General features: G+C 36.8%; 1 protein-coding gene across 1 annotated transcript; it reads right to left on the minus strand.

Annotated features, from left to right (window-relative positions):
- Positions 1 to 4,382: 4,382 nt before the first annotated feature.
- On the minus strand, positions 4,383 to 17,741 carry LOC106175134 (contactin-associated protein-like 2). Its single transcript, XM_087008790.1, has 17 exons — positions 17,023 to 17,741; positions 13,809 to 14,120; positions 13,301 to 13,597; positions 12,963 to 13,091; positions 12,074 to 12,241; positions 11,426 to 11,625; positions 10,993 to 11,094; positions 10,497 to 10,638; positions 10,036 to 10,293; positions 9,478 to 9,665; positions 9,145 to 9,313; positions 8,846 to 8,923; positions 8,100 to 8,267; positions 7,382 to 7,597; positions 6,857 to 7,147; positions 6,282 to 6,497; positions 4,383 to 5,731 (listed from the first exon to the last, which is right to left on the minus strand). Exons 1-17 carry the CDS (start codon positions 17,372 to 17,374, stop codon positions 5,577 to 5,579), a joined length of 3,441 nt encoding a protein of 1,146 aa, XP_086864916.1. The 5' UTR covers positions 17,375 to 17,741; the 3' UTR covers positions 4,383 to 5,576.
- Positions 17,742 to 17,781: the final 40 nt, after the last annotated feature.

Raw genomic sequence — 17,781 nt, forward strand, 5'->3', positions numbered from 1 at the left:
GGCCAAGGACAAATACATGTCGCGGTGTGATGTGGATATTTAACGGGGAGAATTGGCCGGCAGATGGCACGGAATGCTTCAGATTCTACATGAACCGAACACAATTCACTATTTAGCACGATGCTAACTTTTGCTGTCTTTGGACCACTGAAAATTTACATTTAATAATTACAGATGACACATGCATTCAGAAATTTTTTCAAGTTATATTATAATATTAATATTTTGAAATCAAATGGGGCACTGAGGCGGTACCGGTGGTGCTGCATACGCTAAATCGACAAACGTTCCCCCCGATCAATAAGGCATTGTTCATACATACATTTACTCTACTCCTTAAGGACATTATGAACAAAACAGTACGGATTAGATTCAATAGCAGCTTTTAATGCAGAGGGAGGCGGGGTACTGGGACTCACGGAGAACAACTACCTGGCACGTCGAAACAATCTTCCAGTGACGATCAATTTGATTTAGGAAATTACCAATGATACATTTAGACACTAATAAAGTGAACTCCTGAACCACATGGTGTTCATATAAGACCGAGAACGGAATATTTGGTCGGAGTACTGCACTAACATCCTTTTATTTTAGTCTTCCTTTTTTAAAATTGTTATCGTCATTACAAAATCCCCAGCGGTATCAAAAAGTTATATTTAAGGAGTTATCGATTTCTTCCTTTAAATGGGGGAGGAGTGGGGCGAGGACCATCGTGGTTTGCGTTCATATTTCGATATTTTGATGTATCGCTATCGGAAGGGTTTTGACATACAGGGGTATACCACTGTGGTTGAATAACCACGTACAAACTACAACACAACCTCCAATCATGTGGCCATTTCATAGTTCCAATTTTTTGCCACATTACCCGCGAATAGATCATTGTTTTTTGGCAAAATGTAAGCTTTTAAAATCAAAATAGTCAAAACAGAATATGATCTAAACATTGTTCTTGCGATACAATAATTGGCTATGGGAATTTACCAAATAATCGCTTATCGTGTTATTCGAAATGCACCTTCGTCTTTCGATTTCCGATCTTTTTGTTCTAAAATGCCAATAATATGATTCTATTTTTATATTACGCTACTCACCGCTACTCAATCTTTGCACTTTGTATGACCCAGCTATTCCAATAGTTTGACACTGCCTCTTCATGTGGCTTGAACAAAGCGGTGGAATGAGTGAAATAATATTTCAGTATAATTTTTTAAACTTATATCATTAACATTTTACAAACTGAGAAATGGGACCGCAGGTAAAAACATCCATATTTATGCTTTTTGCGCTGTCCATTCAATTATGTAGAGGGCTTTCCTACAGCTGGGGATATTTCAAAAGTTCCAACGGATCAAGACTTTCAAATGGAGTTTTCGGGGGCGCACAACCAACGACGTACACCGTGCGCGACAAAGCGCATTGCACCGTCCTCTGTCTTCATCTCGGCACAGCGACCTGTACATCTGTCAACTACCATAGCAGTAGTAAAACGTGTGAGATTAATGACAGAACAAAATACGATGACGCTGGGACAGTACCTGTAGCGGATGAAGACTGGGAGCACCTGGATGCGGACCTAGGTGAGCTGATTTTTTTTCTGTCTCACGTGTGGCTTGATGATAACTTTGTTCTTACATCAGTGTGCACTTTATAAAGTATTTCATGGAATTATGCTCGTCCTTTATCATATTTGAACATGAGGGAAAGCTTTGATAGCATTGAAAAAATAGAAGAATTACTACAGCAAATGACCAGTGACTTATCAACCCATTACAAAGTCACGACAGCGCCCAATATCAATTACGCGTTGTCGTTTGTTTCATTAAAGTACTAATCAGGTCCATTTGTGGAATATATGACAAATGTGAAAAACGACGCCAGTATACTGTTAATAATTATAAATAATAACACTATTATCTACACGTATGGATTTAACAACATAGTTTATTGAAGGTTCCGCCGTTTTTGACAATAAGTATAATTGCAGACCTTTTGATTTTTTACAAATATTTTACAACAGAGGCATGTGCAAAGTTTATTTATAAAGTACGTTTTGGGGTATCCTAGAACTTTATAATAATGATAAAATATTTTTATGTATGTTCTGTAGACTTTACAAATAAAACACAAAGGTAAAGTGATTATTTTAAATTGCAATGTAATAAAAGTATAGAAAGGTATAAAAAGTGTAGAAAAAATGACCAATATAAGGTTTTGTAAATTATAAAATATCCAATCACAATTTTTGCTAAAAGTTCAGCGCTCTTTATCTTTACGATAAAGGACAGTTTTGTTACAGCTAATGAAAATGTTGTGTGTTGTTAAAAATGCGTAACACAACGGATAAGAAAAGAATGAATCAATTACTACAAGCTCAACTTCAACTTGTGTTACAGATTAAGAATTCGATTTTCAAGCAGTGTTCAGCGGTCTTTCTATAAGATAACCACTAAAATATCAAATTCAGCAACAGTAACATCATCATATCATTACTTTCACCACTCGCACTGAAATATTGAAAATCGATAAATGAGAAGCCCGGAAAACCGCCGTCTTTTGTACCTTTAATTTCTGTCTGACACAACTGCTTTCAAAAGGAGATCTTATAATTGCAGTTCAAATGTAAAACTGACAAGAGTGCATTATTTATGTTCTGCAGGTGTTTTTTTTACGTCAAAGATCCAATGAAATATGATAGATTGTATCACTTCAGTGCACACGAATGCCCCGACACTTACAACTGTTAAACGGTAACAAAGAATTCGAAATATTATCTTATATCTACAACATGTCCGGTATCTCAATAAAAACGGATAACGATTGTTGTATTATTTTTAATTTTGATTAATTCGAATTGAGCGCTTCCACCCCTACATTGTAACACTGTACCTGTGTTTATACTATACGTATTTTATGTTCGTTTGGGTTTAACGAATTAGAAAATCATACAAGTTTATGATAAATGATGCGTACAATTTTACCTTTTATTTATTCATTTTATTTTGCTTGAATTGACCGCATTCTGTCCAAGTCAGGCAGTAGATGGCAAATTAGCATTCGCTCTTCAAATCATCTTTTCATGTCCAAAATATTCTTGTGTACATTTGAACGGTAAAAACAACGATCAAATAAAAAAATCTACAATAAATATTGTTTTTTTTCTTTTTTATTGACACAATACATCACAAATACATGACAATACAAATAAAGGAACAACTCTCGCTCACACTTAAGAAAAATGTGTTGTGCTATTTCGCTTTTAATTAATTACATCGTCGTACTCTAAAATATTCAGATTGCAAATAAATTAATTATATTTGAGGTGTTCTGACAGAGTGACTTATCTGTTTTCACCAGATATCTAAGCGATGAAATCAAACATCCCAAAGTTGGTTTACCCCGTGAAAACCTTCTTAAGTAAATATAAAATTTAAATTGCAATAAAATGACATTAATAATTGGAGAGAGGCTTGTAGAGCCAACTAAGCAATTTCGTTTTTGAGACAAGTAGAATAATTTGAGTACTGGATAATATATATTTTAGAAAATCGTTCTGTGATTTTGGGTAACCTCACAATGCCAGAATAAATGCCTTGAAGCCTACAACGACTACAACTACAACAACCACCAAACCTACAACGACTACAACTACAACAACCACCAAACCTACAACGACTACAACTACAACAACCACCAAACCTATACTGACTACAACCACAACCACCACCAAACCTGCAACGACTACAACTGAACCTACAACTACAACAACCACCAAACCTACACTGACTACAATTGAACCTACAACTACAACAACCACCAAACCTACAACGACTACAACTGAACCTACAACTACAACCATCACCAAACCTACACTGACTACAACTGAACCTACAACATCAACAACCACCAAACCTACAACGACTACAACTGAACCTACAACTACAACAACCACCAAACCTACACTGACTACAACTGAACCTACAACTTCAACAACCACCAAACCTACACTGACTACAACTGAACCTACAACTACAACAACAACTCTTTTGCAAACGGAACATATATTATTGTCGACCATTTGATATTTGAAAAGCAGTGAATTTGTGGTAAGGATATTTTGATTAATTCGAAATTGGAACCAGTTAAGATTTGAGCTTTTGTTATCATGAAAGGAAGTTAAAAATGTTCGGATGTTCATTTCCATCCAAATTTAATAACTTCTTCCATTTATTCATAACTTTTGACATCTCAAGAACAACTACTTAACTTAAAGTTTTATGATTAATCTTTGAGCCTAACAGCCTGACAATAACAATATATGATCAGGAATTAAAGGAGTGGCCATTTTACTGAATTTTTCAGGAATACTACTACTAAGATAATTCTATGATATTCGACAAAATTTGTGTCAGTACCATGATTATCCCCTCATTGTCTTGTATTCTTTTTTTCGACAATAAGTCTTCTCACCCATGGAATTTTAACGATTTTATAAAGTGCCTCATACTTACCATTCTCAAACCCCCGGCTTTATAATCTCTTATAATGATATTTCTTTTAATTTTATCAGGTTTATTATTCCAGAGAAAAGTAAACAGACGTTTTTTTTTCTAATTCTTTCTGTTTTTCCTCTCTAGATCTATTAAATGCGCCTTGTAATTTTTCTTTTCGTACTTCCTCCAATTCTCTTTGCTTTTGTCTTAAAGTCTGAATGTTGTCCTCGCAAATTATGTTTTCTAAAATTTCAATTATCTTAATTAGCTTCTTTTCTGTTTCTGACTTTTCCTTCTTAGGTAAGAAGCATAAGAAATTGTCTTACCCCTATTTTCACCAGAAGTGTTTCAAAAAATAGGTGATCATTTACCGCAAAATGAATTTCTTTGTACGGTATATTTCGGAAGTTTTTGAAATTATATACCGGGGCTGCGTACTGTTTTTTAACCTCTATAATTTTACTTCTAATTGCTTCAATATATGTTATATCGTGCAGTAAGGAATTATTGAATTTCCAGAAGCCCCTACCCTTAACGTATGCGTGGAAGGTAAGTGATACCACTACAGCCGAGTGATCAGTCCTATAGCCGGGCTTGATAAAGCACGATTTAGTGCTAAAGTAGTCAAAAAGTAGTCTAGTCGAGCTTGTTGAAAAGGTGTTCGTCGTAGCCACTTATACTTATTAATATTTGGATGCAATCGTCTATACGAATCAATGAGGTTATAACTGTCCTTCATTTCCAAAATTTTGTTTCTGAAATTAGGGTTATTTACATGTATATTGTTTTGATAATTCTTGACTGGATCTAGCCCCAGATTAAAGTCTCCACATATTATAATGTTTTTACACCCAAAAGTTTCTATACTGGTTAAAGGGAGTAAAAAAATCAGGTTTATCCGTATTTGGGTCGTATACTGAACAGATAAGAAATTTCCTATTTTCTATCAGTACCTCTAGTAGAATGTAATTTCCATTTTAGACTCGTTTCTCATACATGTAAGTCTCTTCGCTTTCTATGCGTTTTTAATTCTTTTTAGAACGAAATATACAGTATCCCCTCGAGTGGTCCGCAAGGCGTTTACCCGCGGCACGTAAGGGGCCCAACAGTATGATATCCTTTTTCGTCTTCTCCAGCGTCTCCAAACTTAATCATAGATATCGGCAGATAACTTGACTCTGTGATGTTTCCTTCGTCTGACCGCCAAACGTTGTCATTTTTGTCGCAGTTGCATCCTACAGAAAAAAACAGTATGGTGTTTGTTGCATCACTTTACCTCACACACATACACATACATATTTACATACACACAAACACACACACTACGTGTCATTTACCTGTATATCACAGACAGTCTGAATCCAATGTGTAAATAATATTTTGACGCATCATTTCAAGTGATACTTCTAAAAAAATCCTCGCTTTAACAGACGCCCTCTTTGTCTTTAACGCTAAAGTAGCTAAAATTGTTTTGAAATTATTGCCTCGTACGCATGATACCAAATTGTTTTTCTAAGAGCCTTAATTTTATATGTTATTTGTAAAAAATATTCAAGATTGAGACCAACCACAAAAGAACCATGGTATAAAATACCTTTGTACAGCGTCTTTTTTCGTGTAAAAGTGAGAGAGATTAGAATTTTTCAAACCATAAACTGTAGGCCTGAAACAGATAAAATCCCTATGACTTTGTATGTCAATTTTTAAAACCTATTATGACCACGTATGAGAACAATCGAAAGTTGAAAACGTTCATTTACAAATAAAGCAAGAAATTTAACATACTAGTTGAAGAGTCTGCGCATGATCCGTCTTGTGCGCAAGCGCAGTTGATAGGGGTACCGTCTGGATCCCCTCCGCCCCAAAATGGCGCTTTCTGTCCATGTCGATCGTACCAAGCACCGTAGTTGTTAATGACCGAATGGTAGCATTCGTATTTTATGTACTGGCTGCATTCAGATCCAACGTAATCCACGTATGCCGCCACTTGGTCAACAGTCGCTGTAAGTAAGGAAAGATATAAGGACCTTGCTGAAATTTAGCATTTGATTTCCATTAGTTCTGTTAATACAAGAGCAAATGTAAATTCCCCTAGATCCCCTAGATATTCCCCTAGATCCTAGATATTAGAACCTTGCTGAAATTTAGCATTTGATTTCCATTATTTCTGTTGCTACAAGAGCAAATGTGACTTCCCCTAAATCTACCACAGGGAATCGAAATTATATACAGAATTATTTTTCTACTTAAAGTATTGTTCTGTAGGAACAAACTTCATTTTTCAATGTCCTGCGCAATGCAAAACATCAATTCGCTCACTTTGTTCAAACAGTTTACTGCTCATATACATATGTACACACCTTCATAAATTTTGTACACTTCATTAGCAAAGTTCCCTCCTTCTCCGTCGCTGTTACAGGCATTTGAAGGTCCGTATTTATCATAGGTGTCACCAGCAGTGGCAGCAGAAGCGCACAAGCCGCCATCCTGGACAGCAAAATACGTGTAGCCGCGAGACTTGGCGGCTAGGTAACATTTGTAGATTGGGTTGGTTCTTGTAGTGTAAGAGCCATCCAGATTGGAGTCCACGCCTTCCAGAGTGGCAATAGCTCTCGTACTAGTATCTGTCCAGCAACCAATGCTATGGTAGTCTATAAAGGAATTAAAAATTCATGAAAACTCTCTCCCTTTCGTGCATAGTATGCATGCTACGTATAAATACTTGATATTGCATTTTCATTGCAGAAGGGTGTCTGACCAATGCAGTGGGGGATGGCACAAGTTCCTATCATCCCCTGATATTTGTGTAAATGCGTTAAACTTAATATACTTGTGCAATTAAGATTTAACATCTGGTACACAACTAAGCTACCGTAATTACTCACATTTGTACGCCAACGATTTCGAGTACGAGTAAGCCACATCAAAGCCGCTGACGCGTGTCCTGTCTTCATAATCATGGTGAAAGGTCACAGTGGGTGGTGTAGTTGACATATCACAATACACCTCGAAAGCAGCCACACCTCCACCGCCATCTGGGTCAACCCAATAGAGGCCGCTAGTGGTGTTAAACCGTTTCCACTCTGTGCAAGACGGCAAAGCTGAATAAAAGAATAATAATACTTCATTCAGCTTATAATGGTGAGTGGCAATATACCGTATAGAAAAAAAAAAAAAAAACAGTCGGATGGTTTGAAATCACTGACTGCGGCAGAAACTAACCGTGCATGTGGCCCACAATAACTCTGTCGTAATTGATGAGAATTAATACTGGCACAAACAAAACGTAAACTGTATAAACAAATGTGGAAATAGCTCGATACCTCATGAAAAAAAATAATAAGCGTAGCATCATTATATTTTTTTGCATAATAATTCCATTGTTATAAATGTCCTGTCTAATCTCACCTTAAACAATGCTTGTCGTTGTCCATTTATCCAATAATCAAGTTGATTTTATACAAAAACAATAAAAACATTAGGACTGAAGGGTTAAGAAATGAGAAAAGGCAGACATTATATCCCATAAAGATTTTTAAAAAGTTCGATCAAAAAATATCAAAAGACATTAGTCAATAGCTAAACCATTTGGCTATGACTTACCTGGTTCACACTCTAATGGACCAACAGTGTAATAGGCAGAATTCCCGGCGGTTCCAGTGCCACCAGAGAGGAATTTCTTTATAGGTAGTAAGGACTTGTCAGTAAAATACCCCTCATCTATTCTCCACACGTTGTCGTTCTTGTTACAGTTGCAATCAGTTCTGCCATCTATCGGAAATAATACAGTTTGGGTTACGTTCTGAGTATGTATGTATTAAAACTAATAGAATCAACCGAAAGCAGTGGTAATGATGCTGATAGTCTTTCCAAAGTCAAAAGCAAAATAAGCGAGATATTTTCAAGGAATCATCAATAAAACCATTTTCGGATTTGTGTATTATTCTTTACTCTGTATTGCGAAATTCGGTTTCATAAACATATGTTTCAGATATCGGCCAGTTCCAAGAAGGCCACTCATGAATATCTGTCGCCATTTTCGCAATGCTTATTTGGTACAATCTCACTGTTTTCTACCTCTATATTAGTCCAAGACATGTATGCGTGCAGAACTGAAATATTTAACAAAAATGCCCTTGCTTTCTTTCTATAAAATTCCCTTCATGTTATTTTCGATAAAAAATTATAAACATTAAAAAGTGTTAAACGACACACAATACAAGACAATGTGTGTACAATAAATACGATTACCCTTCCCAATTGTTTGTTAGGAAAACAAACCTGGGATTTTACGTTAAAGAAGTGATTCAAAGAAATAGGAACGAGACAAGATGGAATGATTTACTTACCAACACAGGTTCCTGCAATTCCACATGCACATTTATTCACGCTATTACCGCCGGCCCAGTAAGGGATTGCTATGCCACCTATAGGTATGAAAACATACAGTGAGAACATAACGTGCTGAGATGCTGTCATTGTAAAAAGAGCAGTAAGCGCTACAGATTTCACTTTGTACTCAAAATACATCTATTTACAACATGTTTGTCACCATCGCCTTCACCTTCGTCGTTCCTTTTATCCTTATAACCTTCTTACACACACACACACAGACACACAGACACACACTTTCTCTCTCCGTGCTTACTTCTGTCCTGAGCCTGGTTGCAGGAACCAACGCCAGACGCTCCGTTACAACGGAACTTGGCATACTGGGAGCAGGTGGCCACGGAGTCCACAAACGGACCCATCTGGTTGGCAACATCTATGCCGTAATAGGTCAGGTCTTGGCTCCAGCTTCCACAGGCATTGTAGCCCTATAGCAAAATAAATCACTGAAAGCGTCATAGTCCAGATCGTAACAATATTGACTATGGAAATGGGTGGTTTAAATAATGCAAGTGAAAATAGAAAGGGTGAAACATTTACATATCGTATTTGTTTCATCATGCTCCTCTTCTTGTTGGGGCAAAATACTTACTGAGATCTGACTGGACTCGGTGTCATCTCTACTATGGTGTATAATTGTCTTCCCAGGTGGCGTGGTAGTCATGTCACACTCCACCATGAAAGGCCCAACACCATAGTTGGCTCCGTCAGGGTCGATTTCAAAGTAACCGCTGTACCGAAATCCATATTTGTAATATTCGTAGCAGGAGCTCAAAATGGCTGGAAAATCGTAGCATATAATCGTCATACATTTTGTAATGAATGTACATATCATACACAAATGAAATATTCTATGACATACTGAAAATCGGGATTCATAAATTGAAACATTCGTTAAAAGGAAAATATAATGACGCAGTCATCATAAGATTTGACTTACACAAGAGGCTGCAAGAGGGCTATAGAAGTATTAGATCATATTTAAGAGGCAATTAGTATAAATGCTTTCACAGAGAGACACTCTTCTAATACCGGTACCTTTAGATTTACAGTTCAAATGATAATATTTTCATAACATCTCAATATCTTGAAAAGATATAAAGCAAATAAAGATGAGTGTCAAACCTTTCCATCATATACAGGTACTTACATACACATTTGTGTGTTATCCACATGTATTTTGTTGGTCCTACACACGGATCACCAAATACTCCATTACTTGAATTGACTGTACAGCTAGTGCGCTGCTGACACAGGTTCTTGACGGCTTTTATAGAAGCTCTCTGATCTGCCCTGCAACCAATACTCTCCTTTCCGTAGAAAGCATCCAGAATGTCTATCCAGGTCCCAGTAGGACAGGACAGAGAGACGGTACTGTTCTCATTTATTTGGCTGGTATTTGTATACCCTAAAGAATAAGCATTCACATTAAAATGCATCAAAGCATAAAGAGTTAAATCACTATACACGTTTGAAAAGGTCCCAAAGTCATATTTTATATGTCTACATATCTTGAAAAGCTGGGTATCTTACCCAGTGCCGACCTTTAAAACTACAGAAACCCTCAAATTAAAGAACGTAAAACTACATATTTACAGAATCCACACTTACCTGGCTCAAATCCGTATACCTCAAACCTGGCACTCAAGCGACTGTTCCATGTCTGGGGATTGAACCGTATATATCGGCCCACGGCAGCAGGTTTTATATAGTTACTACGGATGGTACTGCTATCCCAGTTGGCTTGGAATATCTAAAACCAGAGACAAAGAATTACTACAGTAGCGACGGATTTGGGGGGGGGGCAGGGGGTCCTGACTGAAGTTAGAATTTTGACTAGCTGAATCATAGTTCTAAACCGTACAAAATAGCATCGTTCGGCCTTTAAAATGCCAAAAAATTTCGGGGCCCTTTGGCCTTTTAGCAGGCCCTGAACCCCACGCCGACGGCTGCTCGGGGGAGTTGCCTTGTCAAGACTCTTGATACCTACTTGGATATAATTCTGACACACATATATATGCTTAAAAGTTAAATACAAACATTTTATGAGACGATGCTTTTCTTGTATTGCCTCCACTGGAGCATTCTGTATAAAGTTAGTCTTTACCTTGCACGAGCCATCTGCCTTTGTGTAACATTCAAAATTGGATCCGTCATCTGAGAACAGCAACTTGTACGACTTCACATGCTGATCACTTGCACTGCGCCCCTGAAATAAGACACCAAAATAAAGATCTGCATAGATAAAGTCCCAAGGAATCGACACATTTCTCTAGACTCTTTTATCATCAGAAACCCCTTGGAGATGGATCGATCCTGTTTGATCAGAAACCATTAATATACTATCCTTGCCTTTAAAAATGCTAGGTTTTATGACTACAGACAAAACTTGACCGTTTGCCAATTTTTAAAAGATTGCCCAAGACACGTTTTCTCAACGGCGAAAAAGAGGAAAGAGAAAAATATCAACGTTCGCCAAACACCGCATCGGTGATGTCACCTGAATGAGAAGATCGTTTGCTCTCAAGCTTATGTAATACCGTTGTTGCAACTTTGGTAATATTCATCGTCTTTCCCAGGTCTATTTGGTACCATTGGTTGGTGTCCACGGTGTTGCCACACCACCCATTAGAACTACCAATTCTTCCATAATTGATGGGACAACGTCTATGTGTTGTTGATGCCGAGAGAGAGGAACTGGGTATGAAGTTGCTCTGCATCCCCAGGGGACGCTCTACACCTAGAGAATATTAGTAAAATATGAGATTAGAAACCATTTATGAAAATTAAGAGTGAAATTTCGTGAAAAATATAATAGAAAAAAAAAACGAATAACAAAAGAAAATTGTTTCTGAGCAATCTACAATATGGTTCGATTCTCTTGTCTCATTATTGTGTGTCAGGTGGCTTTATACATTATAGTCGCCCTAAATCGCTTTACGGCTATAAGTAGCCACCTGCCGCTCATCCACTACTCTCACTCTTTCCTATATATTGCATATGATACACTTTTTCACTTTGTAGTTTTCAATATTACTTGGACGTGTAGTTTGATTGAATCACGACTCTTTTATGCATAAAGTGCAATTCATGTTTGTTCTCATCTGTTTCTTTGTGAAATACAGGGGTTTGAAAACACTATAATATTTAGTGGCTTACTACTATGATGTGATAATTTCAAAACTCACTTTCCACCCAGGAGGTACAAATCAATGGTCCCAGTGTTTCAAAACCCATTTCATAACCGCTATCAATATCGTTTATTCTGGTCTGCACAATGGGAAGAATATTCTTTTCCTGAAGGTACCCGGAATCCTTCCTCCACACGGCATCGTTCTGGACACAACTGCAATCGCCTGTTACAAAAATATTCACTTACGTTTATTTCTGATCTATCAGGGAGCATGCTTACAGGAGCCCAATTTTCTATTAGAAAAAAAAGGTACTTGATATTTCAAAAGTATCCAGAAAAACACATCTAGTAAATCAAACGCGCTTACTTAACAAGAATTTCATGTGAAAAAGATTCAATCATTCTGGATATTTTTTAATTACTCACATAAGGGCTAGTGTCGATATCACGGATAATGTTATGCATGTCAACAAATACCAGGCAACAAATATCATTTTGAACATGATCACGAATTTTGACGCTCAATGATTAGTCGAGAGGAAGTCACGTGAGGTAAGTGAATTGACCTCCTAGTCAACTCACTCCGCCATGTTGGATGTTCAGATTTTCTATGTGATAAACATTGCACGACACAAAGTTCGAAATGTCATGCCCGACGGCGTCCATTTTAAATAGCATATATATATATATATATATATATATATATATATATATATATATATATATATATATATATATATTTTTTTTTTTTTTTTTTTTTTACGTAAAAGAAACAATGGGGCTTTAAACTGAATTGGTTAATTGCGATAATTTATATCTTTAAATTCCACTAAGAGTATAAGATTTATGTTTGCTTTGGACTACGTGGTCCTCACACTTGGAGAAGGATGCCATGGTCGGACAAGGCAAATGTTTATAAATTGCCCTTTGTTTTGTACTCTTACTTCTTCCGTTTTCACAGGCGGAATATTTCCCACACAGACACCTGGAGACAGGGGATCCTCCAGGGAAGTAAGCACCCCAATACCTGTATACTCCAGTACGATCACTATGATCAGTGTTTGACCCAGGGTCTACAACAGAAATTATATGTATCATTATCATATTTAATATAAACACCTGAAAGGAAACGTGCAAGTTTGAATTCACATTCATCGTAAAAATAATTTAAAAGATTTACACGACTTATACTATTTATGACAACATTATTGGTACAATTATATACATGATAAAAAGACTCAACAGCCAAATTGGTTTTTAAAAATGGTTTATTCGTACTTACTTCCAAGTGCATGACACTCTATTTGTCTGTATTGGTGACAGTGACCGGACATATTCAATAATGCAGTCATCTGGTCCATAGATGCGGTAGAATACGTCAGATCCCTATAAGCATAGCCTGCGTGACCAGGCCCAAGTTGACTGCTTCGACCTTCTATATCATGGTGGACAATGGTCAATGGGGGATCAAAGGTCATGTCACATTCCACCTGAAAAGGGTCCATTCCACCAGGACCATCTACATCGATATCATAGTTCCCGCTACTTAAGCCATCTTCCTTCAGTTTGTCGCAAGTACCTGTAAAATTATCAATTACTGAGCATTTAAATTATACTGACGACAATATATGCTTATGGGATAAAAGGCTTTGTTTCCCTTTGTCTCTTGCTAATAAACAAATTGAAAGCTTCATATGTAATAAATGCATTTACAAAGCGTAGCAAAAAATGAAATAATAGAATACATCCTCATGAAAGTCATTAAGATAAGAAGCCAAATCTGTTTCTACCTGTGTTAGTGGTGGCTGTCCTCGATACGTTCCTGCTCCTGACACCTACTGGTCTGTTAGTTACGGTAGTTAGTCGTAAGGTATAGCTTGTCCCTTTTTGTAACCCAGTGATGAGGGTAGTCGTGGTCTTAAGGTACCCAGGGTCCTCAAAGTTCAGCACGGTGGTACTGGTGTCGTCAGCAGCACTCTGGGGCGTTACCTCTAAAGTGAATGTTTGAGTGAACCCGCCATTGAAGCCGGACATCCACGTGATTTCTAGAGATGTGGTTTGGCTTTCGTTCACGTAGACAAAACTTGGATATTGTGGAGGTCCTAGAACAAAAAGGAACTTTTAAAACTCTGTTGTGTAACTCAGGGACGTACGCACGGATGCACTGTGCGTACAATTTTTTTGGGCCAATCATGATATTATTCTCTATAAATTTAACGTATTTTTACGAAATATAGTCGAAAATCCCTTCGATTGAAAATTAGAGACACCTGAATGTACAAATCTTCTGTATAACTTGTATACGAACCATTGTTACGCCCCTGGAGTTAAATGGGGATATTTCCAGAGAGCCTTTTTACCCAAGAAGGCACCCTCATTCTATACTAGAAAGTTGTAAGCTATACTCGTCCGTACCTCTCGTGGAAAACATTTCTTTATCGAATTATTTCGTTGCCTAAAGCGTGTCAGTGAGTTATTGCGATTACCTATCTTTTTACAATAAACCGACCTGCAAACCTCCCAATGCAGGCCTACCTAGCTACCAGACTCGGCACCGAATGATCCGGAATTCACCGGCAGATTTGACCACACTACTATTTTCATTCGCCGATTTTCAATTGTACAGAGGTCGTTGCCAAAATAATGGTATGATGGATAGTTACACATTTTAACATTAAAATGTTCTTGAAAAGGTTCTTGAAAGTGAAACTTACCTGTTGTGAATGAACATTGTTAGGATAAACTGATTACACAAATTACCCATGATATGTATTTTAAAAGTTCGTATTCCCGACCCATTCTACCCATCCATTCATGCTCTTAAGCATGTTTGCTTTGATCTCACATTAAGAGATACAGGATTATCAAATTGCTTAAAGTGTTTTTAATGGCAACATGTAATACCACATGCAGTTAGGGGCAGATGTATGTATAACGCAAACAACCCTCACTCAACATAGGGTTTGTGTTTCTGACCTTTTGTAAAGAGTTGCTAAGTGGTTATTAAAGACACCATACCTAAAGGGATAAAAATTCTTCTTACTCACGAACTTGCTAGGCTCATCCCTGCATCTTAACTCGATATTTTGTACCATCTCTAATAAGGTACTTTAGTAATGTGTAACTATCCAGTAATGTAGACAACCATAAGAATTTTTTCAGAGAGATGTGTAAACACCAGGGACTTGAAGTTTATATTTTTCATTCAAAGCAGGAAGTATAGTATCCATTTGTTACATCCTTATAATTCTATTGTAATGTTAAAATTACATCATAAGCATTGTTTCTATAATGCAGGGAGTGTTGCGTTAATTAAGTTTATAATAATTTTAACTATCTTATTTAATCTTTATATAAATATTTTATATGCCATACATGTTTATCTTTCTGCTAACGTATGCTTGGATAACGATTTTGATCTACTTTTACTATTGTGATAGTGGGCCACAAGTCATTCTCTATTTGGTCTCTCACCCTATACGTAACTAGGTTTTTTATTTCTTACTACAAGTATGGGTAATACCATATTATTTACTCTACTATATTAATTATTATTATAACTTTCTTGTCTTTAAAGTTATATATACGTTTGCATTAGGTAATGTGTAATTATATTACAAATTTATGTGTAATACATGTATATAAGATCTTAAATTCGATGGCGTAAATATCTCTTAACCTGTACAGAAATCAATTGGAATTATTAAATGCTTTTTATAAGGGATTAATTAAAAAATCAGACAAAATGACTTAAACTAAGTAAGTATATGTGCTTAGTAAATTTGGAAGGACAGGTCCTTACCTACACACATATGTTGTCTTTTTACTACGACAATTTTATTTATTTGCAGTATATTTCCTCAGATTTAGGCATTACAGCGTCTCAGTTCTGTTTTATAATAGCAACGGATATACGGACCAAATACGCCATCTGAGTAATACGCCCCCTCAAAGAAAAAGATAAAATAGGAAAGAAACCGCACTTGGGCCATTTTACCTGCCGGTTTAATAATAAAATGACGAGATATGACCTTGTCATAAAACTCGCGTTAATTTGAAAACGTTATTCATTTGATTATTGACTTGCAATGGGGGCATAAATTCATAAATTAGATTAAGTTTTGGCACATACCCATATTTTTAAAATTGCAATTCTCCCAAAAATGCTTTAATTCTTGAAAGTAGAATAATGCAAAAGAGAATACTAGGGAAAAACACAAGGACAAAGGCAGGTGATAGGGGATAGTGGAAAGCGTCCAAATAAAAATTAAATAACTTAATAAAACTCCCAGTGTAGCTGCTAAAACTGCACTAGGGTAAATGCCGGTAAATATCACCGCAGCTAAAAAGCTGAATGACTTCTAACTGATGTAGCTCGATAGAAATACTTGCCAAAAATATTGATCATAGCAAACAAATGTGTGTGCCCAGAAACACAGTGGCTGAGACATTTCAATACCCCAGATATCTGTTATCACCGTGCCTTGGTCAACTACCTAAAGATCGAAATGTGCAGCAACAAGTGCCAAACTAAGACTATTTCCTTATTCAACGACAATTCCCCACGGATAAATCCCCCTCGGGACAATTCCCCCACCCTGAAAAATATAGCTATGAACAAATATGAAGTAAAGAGTGTGTGGTTCAAATCATTTTATCAATTTTATTAATATTGTAGTGTGATAATAGAACTTCATCATTTAACATATTTTTATAACAAATTCTTTTTTATTGAGTACAAGTACAAAAAGTATTATTAAATATCTAATCAAAGTTTTTTTTCACCTATTCTCCAGGTAAAGGCGGGAAAAACAGATGAACAGAGAAGCAAATATTACATTTCCCCAACACTATTAAGACCTTTTCCCATTTTCATGCATGTTAAAAAACGACTGTAATTAAGTAGAAGACCACGTAAGCAGAGACACGCCGATGTACTTGCTAAGACCAAAAAATTAAAAGATTCATCAATCCCACGTGAGACACAGGTAAAAATCAGCTCACCTAAGTCTGCATCCAGATGCTCCCAGTCTTCATCCGCTACAGGTACTGTTCCAGGGTCATCGTATTTTGTTCTATCATTAATCTCGCACGTTTTACTACTGCTATGGTAGTTGACAGATGTACAGGTCGCTGTGCCGAGATGAAGACAGAGGACGGTGCAATGCGCTTTGTCGCGCACGCTGTACGTCGTTGGTTGTGCGCCGCTGAAAACTCCATTTAAAAGTCTTGAGCCGTAGGAACTTTTAAAATATCCCCAGCTGTACGAATGTCCTCCACACAACTGAAAGGACAGCAAACAAAGCAGTACTGTGGATGTTTTTATCCGCTGTCCCATTTCGTAGCCTCTAAACATATATCGGTAAGGAAATCAGAATGAACTATACCCCTGTATGTATCCCTTGTTGCTGCCATTCAGCAGCCACGTTCTGGAAGCCACAATATTGAATGAAGTAGCATTTGGGTGTCTGGCAGAAATTACGCCTCTAGGTTTATAGCAACCAAGCTATAAATAAAAGCCTGGAGCTTTTATAAAAAAAATGCACAATGCATCAAATTCGTCAAAGGTGGGAGGTGTCCTCATCGAAATAACCTAGGTGATACATATGAATATTTAATTTTAATCAAGCTGTATGAGAACATTGGTTATTAATGCAGGCGGCTGTTATGTATCACAACATAAGTCGTTACTAATAATTGTCTTTTTCAACGGCATACTTTGTACATTTTTTACATAATCGCGCTTTTGTAAGCGATGAGCAT

The sequence above is a fragment of the Lingula anatina genome, chromosome 3 (assembly GCF_051362555.1).
Source record: "Lingula anatina isolate TDL-2025a chromosome 3, LinAna3.0, whole genome shotgun sequence".
Classification (NCBI taxonomy): Eukaryota; Metazoa; Brachiopoda; class Lingulata; order Lingulida; family Lingulidae; genus Lingula; species Lingula anatina.

Excerpts from the sequence above, each read along its gene's own strand:
- LOC106175134 (XM_087008790.1), bottom strand. The coding sequence starts at position 17,374 with ATGTTTAGAGGCTACGAAATGGGACAGCGGATAAAAACATCCACAGTA. Across the intron at positions 12,242-12,962 it reads CGCCTGTGAAAACGGAAGAA|GCGATTGCAGTTGTGTCCAG; the intron begins GTAAGAGTACAA and ends TTTTTGTAACAG. Across the intron at positions 8,924-9,144 it reads CAACCAGGCTCAGGACAGAA|GTGGCATAGCAATCCCTTAC; the intron begins GTAAGCACGGAG and ends TCATACCTATAG.